General features: G+C 36.9%; 1 protein-coding gene across 3 annotated transcripts in view; it reads left to right on the forward strand.

Annotated features, from left to right (window-relative positions):
- ZNF407 (zinc finger protein 407) overlaps nucleotides 1–27,731 on the forward strand; it is a 333,549-nt gene that overhangs the window by 210,406 nt on the left and 95,412 nt on the right. For all 3 annotated transcript variants that reach the window (XM_051812661.1, XM_051812663.1, XM_051812662.1), the window contains exon 8: nucleotides 25,114–25,292. In XM_051812661.1, coding sequence (XP_051668621.1) covers nucleotides 25,114–25,292 — 179 coding nt within the window. The remainder of the gene's footprint in view (nucleotides 1–25,113; nucleotides 25,293–27,731) is intronic.

Here is a 27,731-nt window from a genome sequence, read left to right on the forward strand (position 1 = left end):
CACTGTAAGTTCATCCAGACTATTTCAGATGTTGCTGTTTAGTGTTGCTTGGCAACTGCAGACTCTTACAGTTTCAGCGAGGTGAGTATTCCTCTTTTTATGTTGGGATATGGAGGAGAGTATTGTTAGTGCTACCATAAAGCCACCTTTCACTGATAGATGAAGTTACGTCTCTATTCTGTAGTTTGAGACACTTGAATTAAAACAATGTCTAAATACAGGGTATTTTAATTATTCCTGTCAAGCTCATTGGTGCTCAGACTGTTCTTGGAGATTCTTGATTTCAAGCTTTTCATTTCATCAGCCTGAAATTGTGAATAATCATTCTGCAAAAACTCTTACCAGTTTAGTGAGTGAAAGGCTAGCTAACCCTGGCTAGAAGTACAAAAAAAGGGCTATTAGAAGAAACTAATCTAAATTTAGGAACTGTTATAAACTTTATAAACTGAAGGGAACTAGGCTGTAAGATACTGTGGGGAAAAGTGATTATGGCTGCATGGAACAGAAAATGGAATTTATTCCCTATATAACACATGTAATGATAAATTCTCTTCTTTACTAGAAAAAGACATGAAGGGCTGTGGTTTTCTGAAGTGATTAATAAATTAACCTAGCATTTTTAGCTCACAAATTATATATTCTCTATAGTATGCATATTCCCCACCAAAAATGAGAGATTTTGCTCACTTTATTTTACCAAGTTGCTTTTATAATCTATGCTTATGACTATAGTTCAATACTCTTGGAAAAATGTTACCTTTCATCTCTAGAGTTTGTACTGTGACCACTTGATACTTATTTTTGTCTAATTTTTTTTGTATATCAATAACAAAGAAATGAACATCTGCTGTTCTATACAGTTGTATGCGACTTCAAGTAAAAAGTATAATTTAAAATTATATTTTCAGTCTAGGTTATAAAATCTAATTTCTTTTGAAGGAACAAAAATATAATATATGTATTCATAAATACAAAAATTTGCTCCTTAAATGTTTCGGTTATATTTTTTTCACCTTTGTGTTTTCAACCTAGGTTTTTACTATTTAGTTAAAAATATGCACAATTTTCCTTTGCATTTACTTTTTCAAATCACACAGCATGTCTCTCCATTCTTAAGTCAGTGTACTTTGTCATACAAAAATATTCATTCACTCTTAATTAATGTTCAACTTAATTTTATAAAACACAATTGGTCTCACAGGACCCTGCACCACCATTACATATGCAATGCTTATTTTATAATTCTTAGTAATTTTAAAAAAAAATGTGCTATGTGTCTGAACTTTTCAGATGACACGATCCTACAGTTATACTGACAATACTGTTCACATTTGACAATGGACACAGTAAGTAATGAGGAGCTGTATAACCTCCCAAAAATGAGCACCTGTAAACAGATTTCTAAATCTGTAGTTTGAATAGTCTGTGGCCAAACTTTCTAAACCTGCAACATATTTAGGTAGCTGAATTTGACCTGATTGCAGAAGTGCAAAACACCCCTAAGTTTGATGATGTCAATGAGAGATGCAGATATACAGCATTTTCAAAGTCTTGACTGTTTTTGTGCATGGGTCTAAATTATGAATGGGAAATCTCATTTTAGTCATATGTAAAGCTTCAAATTTAACTCCTACTCGTCCTGACTTTCTGTGTAACTATCACAGCTTCTCAGGCAATTTATGTTCATGGTGTGTGTGAGGGGGATGTTTCATTGTAAAATGGATCTGAATTACATGGTGGGGGCATGCGAAAGTCAGAACCCTGCTTTACTCACATAGTCAAGTTTGTTGAAATACAGGCCTCGGGAGGAGCACTGGCATAGTTTTGTGATGCAGAGGGAGTATTGCTACAACTTTGACCATGAGAGTGTGGGACAGGTATAATGTTAATGTGCTTTGTGCCATCCCTCTACTGTAATTAAACAAAATGACTTTAATTTCTCTGAGATTGCATTGTATGGTCTGTTTTGCACAGAAGACCCATGACGGTGAGGGGAAGCAAAGGAATGGAGGGCAATATCCAGGGTAGTTGCTCAGACATAGATAAGAAGGTATAGAAAACAAACAACCAGGCCAGCAAAACAGCATTCATTCCTTTCTATAAGGTATATGACTTGTGAAGGATGTCTTACAAGACTGTGAATAAATAGCATACATTTTTAATATAATTATGTAAACTAAAATAAATATTTTACATTTATTATGCATAATAAAATAATTAGACAACATTCTGTAAGGGAATATGACATCTGAAATTCCAACTGCAGAAGGATTCATTGCATATTTTCAGCAGCAGCAGCAGCATGACTTAGGGGGAGTGACTCCACAGGGGCTACTTTTCTTTTTTTGGACAGCATCCCTAGGGAGTTCCTATTTCCCTCTGACTTATAGTATCTGTTCATAGGTTGTAAAGACCAGTTTATAATACACTCCAGGATTTGCACCTAAGTCATAAGAATGTGCAAAGTAAGTATTTTCTCTCTGTTTATATCGGTGAATTCAATAATGTATAGATATGATTGCATCAGCTGGGCACTATTCCCTAGTTATATCAAGGATAACTAGGGACTACTTTACAGACGAGGTATGTACTTCATGTACTACCATATGTACTAATTCATAGCAAAACTGAAAGGCTGTTAAGGCAAATTCTACATAAAATGATGAAAAAATTTACCATTACAATATTAGCATTAATATGTTCTTTGTAACCAGTGAAATTTAACATGCATATATAAGAAATAACTAGGTTTTAAAACTGTGTAGGCTGATGAGGATTCCAGGTGGCAACCACCACTGCACTGTGGAAAATCACTTTTTTATATATATCACAAAGGCAGAATGGTTAAAATAAAAAGTGCATATACTTTGTATGAATACAAAGTTGCTAAGGAAAATAATGCATGTATGTAATAGAACAAACTGGGCCTTCAGGAAGCACTTCAGCTTCTGTTGTGTTTAGCAGCATGAGTTGAGGATATCCAGTGCCTTGTGCTAGCAGACTTATAAACAAATGAAGATAGACGTTTAGAGAGACATTCTGTCAGTACATGGTCATAGTTCCCAGATGCAAACTCCTCAGAATATTATTCACTCCTTAGTTTTTAATAAACATTCAGATAAAATATTTGGAAATATTTCTGTTAATTTGGAATAAAATACGCTGTAGCATTTAAGTAAATAAAAATAATTTGTAATAAAATTTAGATATAATTGCAAAAACACTTTATTTATTCTAGTGAATCCATGGCATACAAAACAATGGTTAGAGTTATTCTCTTTATGATGTTTCTATGGCGTAATAAAACATTTTATCATCACCTCAGTTATAGCAAATAGTTTATATGGTAAACTCAGGATGAAAATATGCAATGTTGTAATAGTGCACAATACAGAGCAGCTATCAGGTAAACCAACTTGACCAGATGTAATTCAAACTCACAGAACCAGAGAACTCACAATTAATGATATGACCCTTGCTTGGAGATGTGTGTCTGCACTGACTGAGAAATCCTGTCTCTGCAGTTTTGCGAAGGGTGTTGGTGGCAGTGTATAAAAGAGCTCAAACTCCCTCTCTCAGAGCTGTCCCTGTCCAGTGTCACTGGACAGAGAGTGACACTGGAGAATGTATGCTTACTTAAGAGAATGTATGCTTACTAGGAAACAATTGTTTCTCTAATAAAGGCATATATGTATGTGCACACACATATGCATTGGCATATGTAGAATGGTGACTATGGTCCACAGTGTAGTTGCCATGTTAAGAGGCTTTGGCACAGTATGCAATACCAGAATCATTTTGTGATGTCCTTTGCATTCCATATTTGTAATTGATAGCAAAGTAAATGCACTCTACTCGGTAGAAGGGTAGTATGGACTTCTATTAATTTTAATGAATAATACTTACTCCTTAAGTTAAGGAAATCCATGAATAATTCCATGAGCACTGATTACTCAAGTTTCTTTTGTTGATTTTTTTTCTTTCTATTTATTTATTAATTTATTCCTGATGATTGGGGTTTTTCCCCAATCCACTCTAAATAAGGGGAATTAAAAATTGCCTTTTTAGTGCAGTGGATCTGTGATTCTCATGGTAACACTGAACCATCAGATTTGGGACTTTAAGGATCTACCCAAGTACCTTTAAACGGGTGATGCAATTGCAAGCATTGATAATACTATTCTAGGCTCATTTTGGATTGAGTCCTTTGAAGAACAACGTTTAAGTGTCTGTTTAAGCCTCAGTGCTCTGCTAAATCTCATGGGTGACTGCTGAGTTTAATGCTACTGGGACATGCAGCCGTTTTGATATCAATGTAAAAATTACTATCTAGTTTCAGCTTCTGACACCATCTCTCTGTTATGGCCTGTCATGATTGTATCTCAATGCTCTGCAAGTTTGTTCACTCTTTGGGTTAAGTTCTGCAAAAACATTATCAAGCTGATTTCTTTCAGTACTGTCTTCCCCTTGCTGTTCAATTTGGGCTTAGTCCCTAAACTATTCTTCTTATGCAACCTCTTCCCTGCTGTACTGATGCTCTTTTAATCAGTGTGCAACACACTTAACCCAGAACCTGAAGTATTTGGTGTCTAGGAAATATGGATAAGGCCAATTCATGCAGTGGACAGATTATTGTAACTAATGTCTTCTTTTATCACATTTTATCTTCTCGCTGTCCTCACACTTCTTTTTTCCTATCATATGTAATCATCGCTGTCTTATCTATTCCTCTTTCTTAAGAAGCGTAAATATCTTATCATAAATACATTTTATTTATTTCTAATATATAGTTAATTAATGTTTATCAGTCTGGAACACGAGCATATATTTCAAACTAAAACAATCTTTAGTAAGTTGTATTTTGATATTAAATAAAGTCTTAGTACTAACCTCAAGATGAATGGCAAGGCTATGGTCTTAATACAGCTTGAAGTAGCAAAAAAGACTTGTAATTTCCTGTTCTGACAGTGCTTCTACAACAAAAGGACAGTGAAGATCTTGGTTTATATCTAAAAATAAACTTTCATTTGTTAGAATAGTTTGTTCTAAAAATAGTCATTGGCATCATAGTGATCCTTTTAGGTAAAACATGTTTTAAAAAAGGCTAAATAAACTATATATGTTTTCTTTGCTTTTGCCTGTTAGCAGAGAATAAATAAATAGATTTGTTTATTTCCTTTACCATTCCTTAATCCCCAGTACAGTCATTATAAAAGGGCCAAAGCTATCTTTGGGGGTGGTAAAATCTGCAAGGAATTATTATTATTGCTAACTACCAGCTGAGTACATGGTAGCTAGTTAGCAATCTGAAAATATTTTGGTGGTGTTACAGACCTCCAAAATGAAATTGATAGACATGAACCTGTTGTGTTGTATGGGGTTTATTCTCCAGGCTATAGGGCTACTACCATATAAAAAAAGTTTCTATATTAATGCTGTCTTTGTGACAACCTTCCCTCTTCCTCCTTCGTATGTGACATACAAAGCAGATTAAAGTCTGGGGAAGGGACAGAAAGAAAATTCTGTTTTGGAGTGGTTCCAGAAAGCAGTGTAGTCTACTGTGAGGGAGAGAAAGGGAAAGGTTTTTTCCATTTAAAGGTTTATGAAAATGAGAGAGAGAAAAGAATTGCTGAATAGAGCGTGAAAGAAGGAAGAAAGAAGAGAAAAGAAAGAACTTTTGTGTTTGAGAAAAACTTGTTACTTAGATACTTTGAATGCATTAGAAATTGTGAGCAGTTTTCCAAATAAATATTTGTTAGAAACTCCTGATTTACTGGAGCTAAATAAAATTGCTTGCACATTCCAGCAGAGTTGTCCTTGTCTCTGTACCAGCTTCTGCCCAAATTCTTCTGGCACAGTATGTCGGGGCACTTTGGAAACACAGATGCTAAAGCCTCTGCTATCACCACAAGGTTCCCTACTTGTGTAGTGGAAGTGTGGGTTTGATGCACCAGACCTGCACCTCCGCAGTGTGGCTGGAGGGTGTTTTCCAGGGGCCACAATACAATATGGTGAGACTGAGGCTCTAGAGCAGAATCAACACCTGGGATTTGGAAGGCTGGTGCTCCTGGCCACCGTCTCCCCATTGTGATGGGGAACCCATGTGGGCTGAAAGCTCATCTCTGAGAACCTCAGCTCTTTGCTTTGCAGACAGATGTATCAGAGACTGGGGAGTTCAGAGTTCCCAGGATGTTGCTTCATAACCCATGGGTTCAAAGCTGCTGCTTAATGTTGACCAGTAACAAGGAGAGCTTGTCTCAAGGTTTGCATGTTGCTTTTTCCTGAGCTGCTGGGAGGTGATGCCTTCTCCATAGGAAAATATGGCATAGAGAAGACAGGCCATTTGGTATACAACAGCTCACCTTCCCTGAAACCATTTTGCAGTCTCTGCTGTTATGGTACTGTGCTTTATTCCCATAAGTCATGAGACAATCTGGAGAGGAGCCTGTTGTCCAAGTAACTTATTAAGTTGCTTGTTACAGCTCTTTTATCTGTGATTGGGATGGTCTTTGTGGTTTTGCTAGGCCTGTTTAGGTCTGAATAACAGCTGTAGATTGGTCTGAAAATACAGCTGAGACTTCTTAGGGACTTGCTTTATATAAGCCAGCATATAAAGCCCTCAGTTTTATTATTACAAGCAACAGAGTGCTGCTCTGGTGTTACAATTTCTTCTTTTTTTTTTTTTAACACCATTTTAAAAAAATCTCAAAGATACTCGCACGTGCCATGTGGTGGTCAGTTAGCATTTTAGTTTCTAGTTTCCTTTCTGGCTATTAAAAAAGTTAAAAGTGGTGTTTAGTAGTTTTCATTAAATTTGTCTTTTATATTTGGGTTGTTTGTTTGGCTTTTGTCTCTAACCTGTTGCATACTGTATGCACCTGAATTTTGTCTTTTAATGTCTTTTAAAACGTGTTCTTTTAATAATGGAAAAATAATTAAGGGGAGAAATATATATATGAAAAAGGTTCTTCTGCATTCTTGGATGCCTTGGGTCAAAGCAATTTCTTCTCATTTTATGTCTTCAGAGAAAGGATGAGGTCTGTACAGCACTCCTCATCTTCCCCTCACAAGTTAGAATGCTGAGATATAGTGTACCATGAGAAACAAGCTGATGCAACACTATTCTCCTTTTTCCCACTCCCATGGGTCAGAGGACTGGAGTGGACGCATTCCTTGATGTTTACCCACCTCCTTCTGTAAATGCACTGAAATAGGAAGGTAGTGGGAATGGGGGGGATAATGAATAGGTGCTTCTGTTCATAGCCTGACAACAAATTGGTTATCCTTCCTAAAGTAAAGAGGAGGTTGCAAAGTGACTTTTGACTCTCAAAACCAGCCCAGATCTCCCTGGTGCTCCCAGGGCTGGTAGCACAGCTACAGGTTGCTCTGACCTCAGGCTAGCTGACCTCTAGTCTAGTCCTAGTTCGGCTTTCCTTCCACTTAGGCAAACTGCCCATTTTACTGTGGTTCCTAGAATGTAGGTCCATATACATATATATGTACTTTTTAATAATTATTCTTTTGATGTTCTTCAGCATTGCTATCATTTTATATTTTTAGTAATGTTATCATTTAAAACACACAAAACTAGATACTGTGCAGTTCATAGTACTGTAAAATTTTTTGTGTTAGAATCCTCTAAATACATCAAGTGGTTCTAGCGATGTCATAAACTGCCTGAACATCATCCTCTGGGTTCATTGTGATATTACTAGTAGTCCTTAAAATATGATATTTATTGTTTTATGTTTGTAACTTCCATGCATGCTCCTTCAATCTTTGTTCAAGGTGATTATGGATTCTCTCTAACAACTGCAGTCTAGGACGTAATTTGTTCTGCTAGAAATCCCACATGGAATGCCATCTCATAATGAGCTTCCTCAAAACATTTCTGTTGAAATTTTGCATGTACAATATACAGGGCAAACAATACTTCAAATAATTTTGAAGTTTTAGAAGGTATTGTGATTATTAAAATCAGTTCTTAAGTTTTGATGATGTTTCATTAGAAAAATGTGATATTTCCTACATCTTTTTGTTAACAAGCTCTTGGTAAAATACAGAGAACCATTTCCATTAGCAAATTTTTGGGATATCTGCTATAGATATTTTTACATATAAAAAGCCATTAGTAATTTGTTTTTGTTTCAGGAAAAAAAGATTTATCTGTAATTCAAATAGGCAGTTTTTATAAATAAGTTGACATCAGTTGTTTTTTAGGCTGATGTCCCTAACTTATGCAAAGAGCTGTGCCAGCCCATCCACTCATCTTTTGTCCATTTCTTTAATAACTTTTTAAGCTGCTGGCCAGTTTCAGTGAAAACTGACAGCCTGTAGTAATTGCTGAGATAATTTAAGTTCACGTTTCCTGAAAGAGGTGGACAAAGAAAGAAGCAACAGTGAGGAACAGGCAGTCAAAATTCAGCTGTCATGCGTTCTTCTCTCTTAAAATCCAGCCTCACCACCCAGCACAGCCATGTTTTCTTGAAAGGGATTATCTTGAAGGGACATTGTTTGGGAGCTGCTGTTACTGTATTGAGAGATTTAGTGAACAGGGCAGGAACCCATGGGATGATTTCATGCTTCAGTTGGTACAATGCTGATGTATCAATGTTTTGAGTCCCAAATCAACAGTTTGTTGCAAGTTGTCAGGATAGGTCCTTTTTAAAGGTAAAATTTAAAGGCATTTTTTAAGGATAAAGAGAACACCCCCAAATATCTGTATTAATCTTCATCAAAGAGATTATTTGGAAGAGATTTTTACCCAAGAGATTGAGACCACTGACATTTCTCAGTCAGTGAATAAGAAGAAGCTTCCCACTATGGAGATATTATTCCACAAATGCTTCCTTTGGCACTTTTTCTGTTTTTTATAAGTCATTCACTGATGAACTGACATATTCATAGGTCTAGACAGATGTGTTTACTTGAGAAAAAGAAGCAAAGTTTGAAAAAATGCCAAGTTCTTTTACATGTTATTGTTGATACTGAGCATCCACGAATTATCATCTCACATGGTGTCCAGTGGCTCTGTACCTATTTGAAATTCAGCCTCTTCATTTAGGTGACTAAATGTGACTTTCAACACATTTTAATTTGAATTTTAATTACTAGTCTTTAAGATTTTGATCAGCACTAATAAATTATAGCACAGTCATATAGTATTTAGCTGATTGATTTTGTATGCTGAAATATAGTCATTTTGAAGAGTAGTAAAAATACTTTCATGTAGAAGAAATTTTTCAAAGATAAAGGAATTTGTACCAGATTTTTTCAAGTCTGTGTCAGACTACAGAGGAAAGTCCTAAATCTGAGCCCTTGTGAGGGCAAAGCAGCTGTGTCCTATCCAGTGTGTTTAAATGCAGTAACATCAAGTCAGGCAATCAGCCGAAACAAGGCCGGCAAGTGCAGCTTTTTGGAATGGCTGTGTGTTTCCTGGTGGTTGTGCAAGGTGAGGGATAAGTATACAGTACTGGGTAATGGATAGCTCTGTTAGTGCACTAGATTGCAGAACTGTATTCTAAAAGGCAAATGCAGCATTTGTTTGTTTTACCTGAGTTCTTGTCCATTTGCATCTGCTCTTGGCTTCCTCTTTTGTTTGGATCTCTTTTCCCTCAGAAGTCTACAACATAACATCAGGAGAATCTTTATTTTCTTTTCCTGCTCTGAAGTGCCCATTTTTAGTTTCAGTTCACCAGTAGCATGGCAGGAGTACTGTAACAGAAAGGATTATAACTAAGCCTCTCTCCATCTAAACATCTCTGTTCCATAGCTCAGTTGGGAGTCAGCTCTCACTGGCTGGATAGTGTGTACTCTCATGGGGTTGATACTATAAATCAAAAACAAAGACAGTGGATAAAGTCCTGGCCCCACTGATGTTAATCACATCACCTCCATGTCCTCAGTGAAACAGTGATTCTCTGCCAGTCATGAAGTACTTGCTTTGTAGGAGAGAAATGGAAAGCTGGGGAGTTGATAGCACCTTCCACAAGACTTTGTATCCTGAACAGTAAAAAAAGTTCAACTAGGCAAGTAAATTGTGGGATCAAGTACCCAAAATTTGCAGAGAGGATCCTGATCTCCTTAAATCATGCCAAAAGATATAAATGCAAAAGCATCTACTTCTTTTGGATTTTCTGTTTTGTTTTTTTTTTTTTATTCTCCTCTCTAATGAGTTTGCAAGTTCTTACACAACTGAATGAAATCACTGAGGCATACTCAGAAGTCCCTGTCCTGGGGAAATGGGTATCTTTTCCTCAAGACTTTTCATCCACTTCTTAGGCAAACAGGACCCTATTCCTGTATTCTTGGGTATGTGTTAGAGGCCTGAATATTAGACGAGTCAAGATTCATTTAGTTAATAATGGCAGTGCAGTCTGCAACTTCATTCTAGTTATTGTTTAGGATTTTCGGCTGAAGGTGCACAGAACAGGGGTTTGGAAGCCTATTGTTTGGATTCTCTAGGAAAGGTTTGTTTGGAACATAGCTAAAAACAGAAGAACAATTCTGAAAGGAGGGATTAGATCTGCTTTTGGTTCCTGGCAATTCCTGGCTGCCTAATGACAGAGTTTCAAGAAGAATGGGATGATACAGGATATTTCATGCCAGGTAATACTTTCCTGGGATAGAGGAGAACAGAATTAGTCTTCCTCGAGATAAAGGCAACCTAAAACTCGGGAGTTTTACTTCCTACAATAGTGCCTCAATTTCCAGAAAGTTAGGGGCAGCAGTGTTTCATTATCCAGAGCAGAGCTCCTAATGTTTCATATTTGCAATCTGCACTTTCTTTAGACAAAGTAGATGCCTAATTGAAGCAAATATCAATACCTATATTAATTCTTTCTTATGTCCACTAACTATATTGGGAATTTGAATGGTTATAGAGGACAGACTAGGTTGTCCTTCTAGTACTACCATGCCCAACAGTGCATCTAAACAGAAGCTTATTTCTATTCTGTTTTACTGATACCCTGTCTCCCACACCTATCACTACTCTTTTTGCCTGTTTTCTGATTATCATGTCCTTCTCAATACTTGGATTGTAATTTTTCCAAGGCCAAGACCATTTTTTCTATTGTTTCTCCGTGCAGCGAATGGTGTAACCTCATTCCGTCATGCCACCCTCTAAGGTCAATGTGCTGTGCAGGGGGAACATACCATCTTTTTTGGAGCTACTTTTTGCTTTGTAAACATAGGACATTTCACCAGAGTGTAGGAAAGCCTGTACTACTGCGGTGAAACCTTACTGTTGCCAGGACTGTGATACTGTTTAGTGGCTAAAACCTCAAAGAAGGTTTTAGAAGCTGAGAGCCTGCATTCCGTTGAAGTGTAATGTCAGTGCCTAATTCCCATCGTCTCCTTAGAAAATCTCATCTCTCATTTATGGACTAGTCATCCAATACTTTTCATGAGAATTAAATGCTTATAAGTAGAATTTTTCAAATATGTGTGCAGTCTTAAGTGCTATTAAAATCAGCCTTGACTCTTTTAGTGTGGTTTTGTTTTTAAACCTGACCTTCAAATAAGTGTCTCCCTAAATGCACTTCTGGGTGCATTATTTTTGTTTTGTTTTTTGAGATCATGTCATTGTTATATAGCTGAAGAAGGGGCAGTACTGAAAGCAATGCATCTTGGAATGCAAGTAGAACTATTTAGACTCAAGTCTCTTCTTTGAAGCACAGCTTCTTTATCTGTAACTATCCAGTATCTAGAAAGGAAGGATTTCAGGATATTATGAGCTATATTCTTCTCTTGCTATTCACCTCATGTTAGCAGGCTGCTGTTCTGTAAACTCTTGGAATGGCCCTGAAACATATAGACTACTGCATCAATCTGATAACAAAAAGGAAACGAATACATATAGTTGTCTTCCTAAATTTCTATTATTTACTTAATTTCTGTTTACTTTTTTGGAAAGCACTTGGATTATTTATAATAGTTATCCAGTAACCTCTTGTGGCCTTTAAAGAGGTATATGAGTTAATGACTTCTCAAAGAATTGTTCTACGAGAGTACTGTGGCATTTTTAGAGTGAGTGCTTAGTTAAAACAGTCACTAAAGGCATGTTATTCACATAGGCATCTTTTGTATCAAACCTATGTATTTTTTATTGTCTATGCATTCTGACTTGATTCACTAATGTAATTTCATATATGTACATATAACATTCAGCTTATGAATAGGTACAGTTGTTCTAAAGTTAGTTATGTTCCCTGGAACCGCAAACTGAATTAGCTCTTTAAGGACTGTGTTACTATGATGCAAAATAGATTCAAAGGAATAGTTTGGTTTTATTTAAAAGGTGAAGAATGCAGAGGGTTTTTGGTGGTGTTTTTTTGTTCGTTTGGTTGTTTTTTTTTTAGTTTAAGAGTGGAACATGTGTTTTCTTTAGCTGTAAAAGCACAATCAAGGCAACATGATAAGTGAGTCAGTGTTGTAAAAGTAAAACTAATTTTGCCTTCACTCACATGAGCTATAGAAGGAGGAAGCTTTATTGTCCCTGGGAAGGTGATAAGGCAGAGTAATTGTATATTATACTGTCCTGGAACATCTGCCTGAAGACTGTTGGAGCAATTCATCTATCATGGACGATACAGCATGTTTTGTCTTTCTGCTTTAACCCATCCCCACTGCTGGCCTGCACGAAGGTTTTGATAGGGACTGTGCCTGGGCTGGGGCTCACATTAATCAGTCCCCTTGTTCAACACTCCAGCTGACATAATTACAACCTGCGCACAGCAGTTATTCAAGTTGAGTCCTTGTCACTCGTGGTGCGAAACTACACAGCTCAGATCCCGAAGGAGATTGCCTTATCACACAGAACAAGGGCTCACAGGAGTTGAAGAGAATAGAAATGGGAAAATGTCTTCCGGGAGTACTATATATTCCTTTAAAATAAGACATTTGAGAGACTTACAAGGGACAAAGAGAAGCATTGTGCAAGGTCTGAAATGAACAGGTTATTATTTTTAAAAGGATTACACAGGCCATTTTTGTGAAATGGACATGCATTATTAAATAAATTCAGTGGTCTTTCTTATCATTCAGTGGCTCTGCCCTATTAGTTTTCTTCAGAAGTGATAAAATAGTTTTTGACTTGTATAAGCTTTAAGTATCTCTCAGTAGAAATCATCAGAACACAACTAATAAAAGTGCACATTTTATACCAGTAAAATTGGCACACACATAAGGGAAGATCCGCGAGGATCAGAGTTAAGGGGAAGGAAGAAGCATGCAAAAGGGCTTTCGAAGATGAGCAAGTTCATTAGTTTCTGCTGTAGTATGATATGGGAATGTGAAAGATGAAGCCAAAGAACAAGTTTCATATTTTACCATTTTTTCCCTCTTCTTATGTTAACCCTCTGTGGGAAAAAAGGCAAGTCCATAACACTATCTATACTAAATGGAAGTAGTTTATTTTCACGTAATGTGGTGAGGTTTATTTTTACATGGTTGTGGTTTTTTTCTTTAAGACAGAACCTTTGAATACATGATTATAGGATAATTTTTTGGCATTAGTCTATAAAATTTCCTCAATATGACAGAATGTCATCGGCATCCAGAAGGCTTTTTCCCTGGTGGTTGAATTTTTTCTTTTTGGGTACTAGATCAGTTTTTGAATAAATACCATTTAAGCAGTTCCTATTCTTCTCAATTTATAGTGTTGCCCTGATTTCTCATCTAGTTAAAATCATGTGTCTAATATTTAGACACAATTTTTTATGGTTGAAAGAACAGTAATAATGTATCTGTTCTGGGTGGTCTAGTTTTAAGCTAATACTTTTACAAGACAGCTTATCTGCAACTTTGAATAGTCTGAAGTAGAAGTGCTAGAAACTACCTTATACATTTTACTCTACATATAGGTGTGCTAGGTAAGTCAAATACATAGTTTAGTGCTTTCATTTCATTTCAGTATCTTGTGGTGAAGTACACAGCACATTGATCTTGATGTGTATGTCTCCAGTCAAAGTCTAGCTACATGAAAACTGCAGTTTCTTACTGAGCAGCAGAGCATCCTTATAGTCAAATGTACTCTTGAAGGAAAAAAAATCAAGTTTTGCTTGCTCCCTACTCTTAAATTCAGTTCACCTGGTGTGAATGATGCCTGTGAAGTAAGCTCAAAGTACAGAGCCAAATGCTGCATTTACTTGCATTTGTGCAGACAATAGCATTATGAGGACATAATCTGAAGAGAATGATGTTTCTCTGATGTATACTTTCAACACACATTTTAGATCAGATCATCAATCATACCTCCAACTAAAGACCCAAATTTGACTTTCAGAATCTAAGATGATTTTGCGGTATTGACAGCCAGGAAGAATATATTTTAATTTGTAGACTGAACAAATTTCCATGACATCATGGAAGCACAATAAGTGACTGACCTCATAATGACATTTTTCAGACTTAAACTGTACTTCTTATAGACTTTGAGCCCAGAAAAAGCCTTAAGCTCAGCGAGTGTGACCTTCTACATAAAACAAACTGCATAGGTAGGTGTTTTTTTTCCAGTTGGCTCTGTACTGAGCCTCTTGCATCTGACTGAATTTTGTCATCTAGAAACACATTCAGGTTTGATCTGAAAATATCCAAAGTTGCAAAGCCTGCTCCCCTTGTGTGAAAGATTAATTGCTGAAGAAATTGTGCTTTATTTCTCTGTTGAATTTGACTATAACTTGTAGTCATTGCTTTTGGTTTTGTATAGGAATTCTCTAAGTTAACTTGTCCCTTAATCACACCTTTATTCCGTGTTAAGTTAGTCATGCCCCAAGCTCAAAGGCAATAAGCAAAACAGAAGGAGTATTTATTGTTTTGGAGTTTTCCCCCACTTAACTTCTATTTCTATTTATAATCACTTTGTGGCTGTTTGTTTAAATGTAGGCAGTAATGCAGGAAGTAGATATTCTAGAATTAGTTTCTCCAGTGTCATAAGGAGAACATTATATTGCTTGCTACTTCCTTGCTTGTCTAAAGTTGGCATGAGACCTTTTCGCTTATAGCATCATACTAGAAGCTTACATTAAACCAATGGTCCACTAATCCCTAAATAATTTTCAGTGTCACAGCTTTTCATAGCATTCTTGCATTCTCGTAGTTACTTGCATGCATTGTGCAAAGGTAGCAAAACCTAATATGTAGTTGTATGTGTATGTGTTTTGATTGAACAGGCCTGGCTTCTGAAACTGTTCTGTATGATGACAGTGTCATCAATATTAATCATGCTGCCAATTACAGCGTCATCTGTAAATTTTATTAGCAGGGATTTTATATCTACTTTTGGCATGCATAACAAAAGTGAATCCTTCATACAATTATTGATGATTCCTTTGATAAATTAGAACATTTGAAATGAGGAAGAAAACGACCATCTCTTTTTACATGGGGGGTTGGGACTGGGATAGGGCAAGGAGAGGCAGTGTATTAGCATTAAAAAAACCTACTTTGAGCAGAGATCGTACAGACCACAGTGCCCTGGGTATGAATCCAGGCTGCAAAGCAACAGGATCTACCCTCTAGGGAACCGTGTTGTCACTAAAATGGCTGAAGGAACTGACACGGAGGCCAGTTGGAAGAAGTACCATCTGCATCTGAGATTGACAGGCAGCCTTTAGGGTCTGTTGCTATCATTTCTAACTCCGGGAACATTAGGAATCCAGTTTCATCTTGTGCAGTCGATAGATTCCACACCCTTTCCTAGGCTCCATCTACACTTCTGTGTCTGTGAAAATACTTTATGTGTTCCTGCGGATATACAAACAGAGTCTACAGAATTGTTCAGTTACTTTATGTGGTCATTAAAAGAGGTACAATAGGGAAAAAACTGATGTTGAAAGGAAATACGTGTCTTCAGTTAAATTCATTCTAGCTTTTTAAAAAAGTGGATGTTTTCCATGGCCTTATTTCAGCAAGGTATTTGATGATGTACATAAATTTAACCTTGTGAGTCATTCTTTTGAAGTCAATGATGGAGGCTGCTTGTACTTAAGCTGCACAAATGCGTAAATACCTTGTTAAATCAGGGCCTATGATGCTTAAAGCCCAGTTTCCATCCTTACACCACTACAGATATGCTGCTTCTCAGACCAACTTCTCTTTTATGCCATCTGCTCCGAGAAGAAAGGAAAGGGGGAGGGAGGAAGCCCATGAACAATGGAGTGATTATTCTCAGTTACCGTGAAATAGATGAACTCCACCTGCTATTTCTACCACTTAAACCTTGGCTGACACAGTGCAGCAGTGCACTGTGCACAGCAGACCTCTGCATCCCTCACGCTGCAGGCATGCAGATCCAGAGGGCCCTTGAGCCAGGCCATTACAGAGCCCACTCTGCCTGCAGCAACGCAGAAGCCGGGAGTTCTAGCAAATGTTACAGAGAGTTTTCAGCAGCAGATCAGTCCTATGGAAAATTGCCCTTTTTTGTTTGTTTGTTTTGCTTTTTTTCTTCTCTATTTAGTTAAAGGAGAAACTGAGGTCCTCTCTGAAGAGCTACTCAGAAGCAGACTCAGGAGCTGAGCAGCTCAGCTCTGCACAGCACTTCTGGGGTCAGTGAGGACCACAGCACAGGTGGAAAGCTGAGGCACGTTTCCTGTTCTCCCCAAGTCTAGTAGCTTTGACACAATTTGCAGGTTTCTGTCTATGCGTCTTCTATATTTCATTCTCTTCCTGTAGAAAGTAGAATTAATGGAAGTATTTAAGGCAGGAAACCTTACTTCCTTGGAATCAGAGAATTTTTTTTTCTGCAAAAATCAGATTTTCTTTAAATTGTGAAGTCTTTTGTGAACTAAAGTGGGTTTTTTGGTTTTGTTCTCTTTTTTTCAGGTTTTTGTTGTTGTTGTTGTTTTGGCGTTTGGTTTGGGTTTTTTTTATTTGTTTTGGTTTTGATTCTGGATTTAATTTTTGTGTTTGTTTTTAAGAAAAATACTCTGATTGAAAATTCATGAGTAGATCTAGATGCCAGCACTGGGTTTATACTTTAGTAGTTCTTCACTGTGCAGGGTTGTAAGTGGCTTTACAGATTCCTCAGAGGTAAACAAGACTGCAGTACATCACTTATTTCCCTTCAGAATTTCCAGTTATCTTGAATTTGCCTTTAAAAGTGTGCACTTTGGCTATTGTAATCTACTCCTTGTATCACATGTAGTTGTAATGATCAATTATTTGAAATTGGGAATTTTCATTCCAATACATTGTAAATAGAAGAGTGGAGCTGTGGCCAAATTACAATTTGGGCATGCTAGTCTGCTGAATGGAGCTCAGACACAAGCAGTAATTATCAATCTTCCATCATTTTCAGTGCTGACGCACAAGTTTTTGCTGCTTCCCTACAGGGCTCTGCTACTTTTTAGCAGCCAGCATTGGACATCTGTCACACATACTGTATGTCATAACAAATAGATCATTACAGAAAAAAATGTAAGCTAAAAATGTAGAAAAGCAGAAAACATTACGATTATTATCCCTGGGTGTTGCTATAACACTATGAGAATAAATCCCAAATACATTTTTATTATTTTCTTTGTGAAACTGACTGCATTATAAAATCTCATTAAAGCATGTAAATGTAGTGTACTCTCTTTTATGGGCTACTACATATTTTCTGAGTGGCAATACATGCAAGTACAAGAAAACATGGCAATATGTGTGGCCACCAGATTGTCAGGCATGCATTTTTATGACACTGTGGGTGTGTGCTTCAGTCATCTTATCTTGGTATAGTTCAAAAGCATCAGCTGTGAGCAAATGTTCAATGCAGAAACAGCTGGGGTGGTAAAGACGTTGCTTTTCCCCAGCAACTCATCGCCACTTTCCACCAGAGGTCTTTAGGAGCAGCACAGGGAGATGTTTGCCAGCAGTGACACAGGCAAAACTAAGCTGGCACTGTGTACATTGTAGTTGACCTTCTGAGTTCCCATGGAGCCATATGCTGCTAATTCTGGCAATAGTATTGTAAGTCACTTGATAATTGAGGTCTGTTGCAGAGAGCTAGCACTTGTATCCATGTGATTGTTCCCCCAGTCATTTAAAACCTAAATAAAAGGTAAAGTTTTTACTTTGAAAGGAGAAGAGCAAGGAAAAAGTAAACCAGGTGCGTGTTAGTAGTGAGAAGGCTGAGAAAATGTACTGCATTTCTTGTACATACATCCCCATATATACATATTATGTATGTGTTTTAATGTAGAATAATCACTGCCATTTTATAATGTTAGTTTCAACACATTACACAATATATTTTTTGCTATTTTTTATTATTTCCTGTGCAATACTCTACTGACCTGTTGCACTGAAGAGGTAAGCTGATACTTTAATTTTTAAACTTGTGATCTGAACTGAGTGCCAGTGGTACATGCAGATTATGTACTATAATGTAGCTAGCTTGCATTAACTGGCAATAAGTTTCTTTTATTTTAAATTTAGAAATTAGCTAAATCTTGAGTATGCTGGGTAGATTTTTTTGTTTGGCTTGTGTGTCTGAATTTTTGCATAGTAGAAGTTGGGCAGAGTGACTGTCATTTTGAACGTTTTGATTGAATAAGCCTGTTTGTATAATGCAATTACCACAGGTTGAGGTATTTGTTTCTTTCCTGTAAAGAAAGTATTGCCCATTAGGTTGTTTACCACTACCCTACTGAATGCTAGTTTTCATAGAATTTAATGACAGCAAGAAACAAAGGCAGGCTAGAAGGGTTGTATTTTGGAAAGCAGTAATTCTGAAAACAACCTGAAAGGTCTCTGCATTTAAAGGAGTGTACTTGAGCATGTGGTGCTTCGAGGAGGATCCAAGAGCTCCAGAACTCCTGGCTGCAACTGGAGGACGCTGAGCACATGGAAAGTCATGACATCCATGTATTCAGCACTGACGCAAAATCTAGTATTCAAAACTTAAAGCAATCTTTACAACTGAAAAGAGTTTAGGAAGAATCTGATGATTCCTGGAAGTGAATTATAAGGAACTGGGTCTCTGTAGCTCATCTGGTAGAGTCCAGATATCAGGGGATTCTACAGCTGAGCAAAGTGTGTTGGACATGTAACACTGTTAGCTGGATGCAGGAGGGTGAGAAATATGACAGTTTGTAAAAGTGAGAGTGATCAACTGTAGATTAATTTGCATAAGATTTCAAAGGATTCCTTGTTGCTTTCCATCAGATTTCAATGTGTCTCTGAAAACCATATTTTAGTACCAGAAAGAGTTACGGTTTGAGGAAAGAATCACTGGGAAAACATTTTATGAACTGTGCTGTTCATGAGGTCAAGCTGAATGTTCTGTATGACTTTGCATTTCTAAAAATCTATGGCTCTCCTTTTTTAGTATAGTTACATTATTACAGTTTTGATTTAAAGACAGTTTTCCAAGTTAGATGGCATTTTCTGTGAAAGAAATACCTGCAAACTTTTGGTGAATAACTGAGGTTAAGAATCTACAATGATATGTATTGCTTCATTGAGAAGTTTGCTTTCATCATAACTCCTTTTATTTCTGGAAGAAAGTATCTGGAGACTCTGCTACTTTTCAATCAAAATACTGCAACTGCTGTGTACTTCTTGCAGGTTGCATAGCAGGTTATAAACTGTGCAGAAGACCTTCAAAGTGCTCTTGATATGAGAGTGAACTTGATTCATACTGACGAACAAGGAAAAAGTAGAAATCTTTTCAATCAGTCAGTCATATCACTGTGTTTGCTTTTCTGTTGTAAACAGTGACGTCCATGGAGCTGCCATAAGTCCTTTACATTACATGCATTTCTCTGCAGAAAGAAGATGTTTGTACCTAATGTCCTAGAGAAGACCTTTTAAAAAAGGTTTATTTCGTGCAAATAAGAGCCCTACAAGGTGCTAAATTTTTTAAAACTTAGTGGACTAGATAATTAACATTTTGCCTCATTTGCACCTCTGAAACCTTCCATTTCCATGTCTTGCAGTAAGCATCTTTCTGATAATGTCAGGCAATGCATAATGGAAGAGTGCTCTAATTTCAGTTTCTTATTAGTAAATAGGAAAAAAATAATAAAAATGGGTTACTTCCTGCTATATTTCATTTAGCTGTTGAATACAACGCTAACGTATTCTCATGGAGAGAACCGTCAGAAATATAGAAGCATTCCTATTCTACATGGGCAAATTTAGAATTAACAGATGTTTTGTGAATTTCTCTTATTTTATGATTTTTATCCAAAATGCCATGTAAAAGATGAGGATGGCAAATAGCTCTGGTATTGGGCAGCCACAGCTCTGCAGTTAGCTACTAAACTGAGCTGTTTACACAGGCTGCTTAAACCAGTGCTGCTGACTGAGGGGAATGCAGAGCCCCTCTGCAGCGGGAAGGGATGCCCAAATCCCTACCCTCGTACAGCTTGTACTGCTTTCTAGTGAGACTGGCTGGCTTAGCCCTGCAAGGTGGGAGAGAAGAGATGATAGGGGAATAATAACCAGAGACAGCACTTACTATGGGGACCTTCAGGCTGACAATTCCCCACCTGGCACAGATTTGCTCCAAGACTCATTGTTCCACCCATGTTTTTCTGCTGCTGACTTTGAACTCCCACCTCTGCCTCCTGCAAAGTGCACATCTGTGCTCTGCCATCCCAGAACCCTGAACAGTGCTGCTGTTTACAGTGAGTAGACATAGTTTTGCTAAGGAATCTGGTCAGTGCCACACTATATCTTCCCAAATGCAACTGAGAAAATGTCAGTTATACTACTTTGATGGGCAAAAGGGAGTTGTGAGAACTTTTGTCTCGTTTACCAGAAACCTGAATTTCCCAGTGTTCTGTAGACCAGACACTCTTTTTCTTGCTCTTGGCACGATGCCTTAACTGATTCATATATATATAAGGGTAGAGAGGGAAGACACATTAAACAATGGTAACAGCTTCTCATGTTGACATAGTGTCTGGCCATTTTATGCAGCTCCTAACCTTCCACTTTATTCCACCCTCTCAGCAAAGTGAACCAATGCTGCTAAAAAGCAGGCAATGGTTTGAATGCGTGTGGCATTAGGCTTCCTTGTCACTCTGTGGATGATACCTGTGCAAGCACAGTCACCACTGAAACCTCAAATAAATTGTTTTGTTCTCATCCTTGGAGTAAGGAAGTTTGCTTTAGGCCCTGTTGTGGAAAAACCATGAGGCTCATTGTGCTAGTGCCACTGGAGTTGTCAATTGGAAGCTATTATTCACTGTTATAATACCTGCTGCTGCATTTCGAGAATTGCAGCCAGGAGAGGTGACCCTTTCCCTTTGGTCAGCATGGGCAAGACAACACCTGGAGTGCTGCTCCAGTTTTGGGCTCCCTAGTACAAGAGAGACATGGACATAGTAGAGAGAGTCCAGCAAAGGGGCACTAAGATGATGAAGGCATTGGAGCATCTCAAATAAGGAGAGACTGAGAGAGCTGGGACTGGTCAGCCTGGAGATAGGACTTAGGGGATGTTGTCAATGTACACAAATATCTGAAGGGAGGGTGTAAAGAAGAGGAAGCCAGACTCTCTTTTTCGGTGGTGCCTAGTGACAGGGCAAGAGGCAGTGGACACAAACAGAATGATAGGAAGTATTCTCTCTGAACACCAAGAAACACTATACCACAGTGAGGGTGATGAACCACTGGCACAGGTAGCCCAGGGAGCCTGGAAGATATCCCTAGAGACATTCCGAAGATGCCTGAAAATGGTCCTGGGCAACTGGCCCTGAGTGGTCCTTCTTGAGCAGAGGGGTTGGATCAGACAACCTCCAGAGGTCCCATAGAACCTTAACCATTTTGTGATTCTCTGACTTATGTACCATTTTACAATCAATAAGACATTTCCAGTTTATATTTGAATATACAGCAACCTTTAATGTATTGAGAGCAGCAAAAGACAGAGAGGTAACTGGTTGGTAGGAATGGATTTCTAATGGCAACATGAAATGTGCAATTAGAACAGCAATGTGAACACATCACTGTGCGATGAACATTAGAGATAAAAGCCCTTTTTTATCTTCATCCAAAAGAGGTTTTCTGTTCATCTTAAGCAGTAGCTGCATTTCTCAGGAGAAGCTTGCCATCTGTCTCCCTTATTTCACAGTGTTGTCCTTTACAGAAATGTGGGAGCTCTCCTGGATGTGTGCAGGGGAAAGTAGGCCTATGCCCTTCCCAATATATCAGTCTGTGATGGATTAAGTCATACAGGCTTGTTGCATAGGAAGTATGGGCTGAGCTTTTCAGCTCCTCATATTTCCTGTTCATCTGCAATGTACCTTAGTTCCATCTCCTCTTTCACCATGCATAGCACTGACAGGACACTGAAAACTATACAGGCCTCCCTCTTCCCTTTAATAGAATTGTTGTGGGGTTTGCATCGAATCTCAAACCTTTTTTCACATCTAATAAGAAGACTTACTGCAAGACATGAAATAAAAGGAACCTTTTTGTTGTGTTTCTCTGCATCAGAATTGAATATAAACCCATCGACTATAGCTTTAGACTAATTAAGTCTCTCTAATAAGTTCCCTTCCTGTTATTGCAGAGCATGGACAAATTGACAGAAATATATACATTTGATTTTCAAAATGGATTATGAGGATGAAAGCGTGCTTACATTAAGCAGCGATAATAGTAATTTAACTTGGAGACCTCTGGTTTAGCCTTACTGAAATACAGACTAGTCTCCTAAAAGCTGCTTTTATTTGTTTGTGGTTGTAATTTAGACTGGAACTCAAAAAACAGGAGGACTTTTCTCAAACGATTTCTTTTGGGCTGGGCTTTAACTTCCAAATTTCAGAACAAAGGAAATTTGTATTTCAAAGTTTATAAACACCTGGAAGTGAATCTTATAATACAACGCCTGTCAAATGCTGAACTATCATCACTATTTCAACACTATAATGTTTTAGTTAGATGCTTATCATGAATAGCTTTAATGAAAATACAGTGCTGTTTAAAATCACAGACTTCTGTGTTTACTCTTATGAGATGAAGTGATGTCACTACACACTTAAACAGTGTTGGTGGAGGTGTTTCGTGTCAAACATATAACATACTTGTACAGTACATGGGCTCAAGAAGACTTCTAATAAAACAGACATTCAAAGCACACTGAATAATTAAAAAACATTTTATATGCAGTACTTTTGTCATGTCATATTTGAAGATATTACTTGGCTTCAAAAGTGCTTGAATTTACCAGTTGTTACCTTCATGGTTTACTTTATGATTGCAATTGCTGCCTTGCAACCTAATATGAGGGGGCATTTGTAATGCCTTGTGATCTCAAATTCCTTATTTCTGATTAAACCTTTCTGACCCTGCCACATGGAAAAACATGGGTTTAAAATTTTTATATCAGTATGTTGGTGTGTTAAGTCACAGATGTTTACTGATGACTGAATAAATGGGACTTTGGGATTTCTCTGTTTGAAGTGGTTGGAACAAATTCCAAATCAAAGGAGATAGAACCGGCCTTTTATGACTTGAACGGGCTGGGTTTTCTTCAAAACTCTTACATAGGTTTCAACAGATCCTTTATATGTTTCACAGAAATATTTCAAAGCAAAAACTTTTATATCCTCCCTTAACATAGTATGAGAGTTGAACACTGATATTTTATTTCAGATTCATATGCTCTGCTTTAATCTACTGCCCTTTAAAGTATAACCCATGATAGAAGGTTACCGGGTTGTCTTCTGCTTTCATTGCAGTGTACACTATCCATTTTTTTTTCCTTTTTTTAAATACATATTTCATTTTAACAACATTTATGAGCATTGTAATTTTTTTAGGGCTGAATCCTGAAAGATGCTGAGGACCAATATTTTCTATATTTTTCAGTGATAAGTGTCTTCTCTGACATTCTCAGGAGTCTGATCATTATACCAGTATATAGCAGATGGACATGACAGAGGGTGAGCTTTGGCAGCACCGTAAGGCAGATACCAACTTTACTATGACCATTTCCGAGGGAGAGACAAGCACTCCAGCAGAACTTCAAGCTGCTACTTCCAGTTTATTTTGGGGGTCCTTTTTTTAGTTGCCTGTTACTGTGGTATTGCTAATAGTGACAGATAAACAATCAGTTTAATCAGCCCAAAACACTGCACTTGTCTCATTTGAATATTTGTGAAGTATTATGCATTTATGTAGTTCACATGAGTGTTTGTACTTTTTTTTAGTTAAACTGAATTATTGTTCTTAGTTTGGCAATAATAATAGTATATGGTACTAAGAAAGTCTAAAAAAATAAATAAAACTCCAAAACAATGGCACACAAATACAGGCCATTCTTTTGATTAAAGAATAAATATAATGGCTATTTCTGATTTAAATAAATGAAGCAGCATTATATTTTATATAGGAGTCATCACAAAGTTTGAATAAGTAGGAAATTCTAATGCAAAATAATTTTGTAATGAGACTGCAACATTTTAAAGACTGGAAATTAAAAAATACTCCCATATGGATCTCTTCATGAAGAAATGTAAAATCTTTTTCTATTCCCTTTTTTTTACAAATATCATTAGAAATATTTCTTTAAAATGCATTAAACTAATTGTCTACGTATTCTGACTTCTGTGCATGAAAACTCCACTGCTTTCACAAAAACTGTATTTAAGATGTATCAGAATCCATGTGTATTTTCAAAGAGATATAAACTTGAACAACTCAATTCTTTTTCCTAGGAAGAGTTCATAGCGTGACATGAGAGTTGGTGGAACATACTTAGAAAAATCATTCACAGCAACTCCTGTGGAATCTAGGAATTGTGTAGGAAAGGTTCATGTGAGCTCTGTTGGGACTGTTATAGGCATTTGTGTATTTCAGTTTTGCTAAGTTAAAGACTTTTGTTTAATTTCATCACTGACTACCATGAGAAAAATAGAAATTTTAAGACTTCTGTAAATGTAAAAAAATCAAACATTTTTTAATACTTCTGGTTCAGATGTAATGTTCAGTTAACCTGAAACAGTTTTGGGAGCTTTCATGAAAAGGACAATATTTATGCGAGAGGATGCAAATATTGTGCAGATAATGAAGAATGACTATTAAGAACTGATTTTCTGTTATAACACTAGCTTTTATTTGAACCACTAGTAGGAAATAAATTATACTATGTTTTTCTTTTTTTTCATTGCTTTTTAGGTCTAACTGTGCAGAAAATATCCGTAAACACATCTTGCATACAGGAAAGCATGAAGGAGTAAAAATGTATAACTGTCCTAAATGTGACTATGGAACCAATATCCCTGTGGAGTTTCGTAACCACTTGAAAGAACTACACCCAGACATTGAAAATCCTGATCTGGCATACTTGCATGCTGGTAAGGTCATTCCTCTCTTTGCTTACAAATTCTTGTCTTTTCTATATGTGCATGTTTAAATGACTGTAATAAGAAAATGAGAAGTTATGTTATTATCATTTATTCTGTTATTATCATTTATTCTGAAGAAGAACAGGATTTAAAATGGGCTTAATCCTCTTCAAGTTTTCACTAGGGTTGAAGGTTATGTATTAAGCACTGAAATCCATTCATGTTTCACAAGCAAAGCTTGCAGTTCAATAAATAAACATCAGAAGTGCGTGCTATTTAGATGCTTCCTTTTGAAATGTAGTTGAACTTTTATAAAAAAATATTTTTTTAACATTTGTTTTAAGTCCCTCTAGTCACACTGTTCCCCCAAGAACAGAAAAACAAAATTACACAGGAAATACAGTGACAAATTAATGTACTTTAAACATTCTTAGATTTTATTACAAAAAAGTAGACAGTGTTTGGCATTAAAGATAGAACAGCAGAGATCAATCAATAACTTAGATATATGTTTTCAGGCTTTGCATTAGAGAGCACACACAGAAGTCACTGGAGGAATGCAAAACAAAACTATTGCTTTTGAAAAAGGAATTCAAAGAAGAAAATTGGAGTGTTTTCTGTTTGGGAACAAGGTTTTTCATCGGTTTGGGTTTTTTTACAGGTTCTACAGTTCTGAGTAGAAGGCAGAAGTTTAATGGAAACATACAGTTAGGAGAAAAATAAGAGTTCAATGGCAGGAGGTTAGAAGAAATAATACAAAATTAGGCTGCAGCTTGAATGAAATGTGATCTTAACTCGGGAGAAGCAGATAACTTAGACATCACTGGGTGGGAAGACAAGTCAGAGCAGTGGGAAAAAAGAACAGATGGTGAGAAGAAGGAGTTGGGGAATCCAGAGGAGGAAGAAGCTATGTGGGCCAAATTCTTCCTGAGATGCAAATTAATCTTCCACTGAATTACTACTATTAGTACTCCTGTGTCAGATTTTAATCTTCTTCTGTAAGGAATTGATCTCAGTTTTTGAAACCCTCATACCCATAGAAAACACAACGTGAAGAGCTTTCGTTCAGTTCTGTGCAGCGTGTGCAAACTAGTTATTTTAAAACCTCTCCGTCTTTTCAAAATGACTACTTGCTTTCCTGACTAGAGACAGTGTATTATTTGTACCATATATTTCTATTTGCCAAGTATTCCACTTCATTTTGGAACCAATCATCATGTCATGTCAGCATATGGTGGATAATATCTGGATGTGCAAACAAAATGCCAGTTGGCGGAATACCAATTTCAAAATAGGTCAGAAAACTGATCACATTTCACCATAGTTCTCACTGAAGCATATTCAACTCAGAAGCTTAAATGCAGACACTCTTGGATTTTTACTACAATAATCCCGCTTAATATGAAAAAATCAAATACTTTCAGTAGACGGATAGACAGACATAATACAGAGAGCTATAACACTGGCAGAATCACTAACATCCCAAAATTACAAATGTTTGTGTACGTTTTCATGTTATTTGTTCAAGACCATATCTGGGTAAAATAATTGTTCATTGCAGCATGCTGCGGTTAAAACTATTCGACTTGCTTGTCTTGGTAACATAGGAAAATAGTCATCAATGTGTTGTATACTAATGGTATCTCATTTCTATACATTCATTTTTATGCTGTAGAAATCCCCTTGCACTAAATAGGGTACTGTAGAAATATATTAGCACTAGCAAGAACTGATTGTCACCTAATTATTGCCAGGCTAGCCTAGAATTGGTATACAATAAAAGTGTTGAAATATTGTTTGCATAATACCGTTGCTAAAATAAATGCTGTATTTTCCTTTCAAGAAGAAACACAAGTAAAGAGGAACCTAGGTGATAACTGTGTATTCATATCAGACTTAAATTAAAGGGAATTTCTTTTCTTCTTTTCAATCCATTTCTGACTGCTGGACATCTGAGAGTTAAAAGTTTTAGAGAAGAATTTTAGAGGAATGAAGGACAACTCCTGTGCCCTGGCTAACATCCCTTATAAAAATGAGATTTGTTCTGTGGCTGGTTCGCGGTTACTGATGACTTATTGGTCATTGGCTGCACCCACGGAGAATCTACAACACGACATACAACCCTTTAGGATGATAGGAGTGTGAAAGTGTCATACAAGATTGATTTTTTTAACTTAAACATATTTGTCTGTCTTTTGTGTTCTAATACTACTTTGTAACAGGAAAGCCAAACCTTTTGCTACTTTGAGCAGATAGAAATAAAGTCTGATCGCTGGTAAAGAGACAGACAACAACTCCAGCTACTTTGCAGGACAGTCAGAAACTCGTCACCAGGAATGGAGCTGTGGGATACCTTTAGAATGTGGCTGGGAGTAAAAGTCAAGTCTGTTTCTCATCTATGAAATTAAGATTGACAATTGGACTTCTAATTCAAAGTTAATGCTCTTT

Source organism: Manacus candei, unplaced genomic scaffold (genome assembly GCF_025592945.1).
Source record: "Manacus candei isolate 608988 ecotype Guabito, Panama unplaced genomic scaffold, ASM2559294v1 h1tg000088l, whole genome shotgun sequence".
NCBI lineage: Eukaryota > Metazoa > Chordata > Aves > Passeriformes > Pipridae > Manacus > Manacus candei.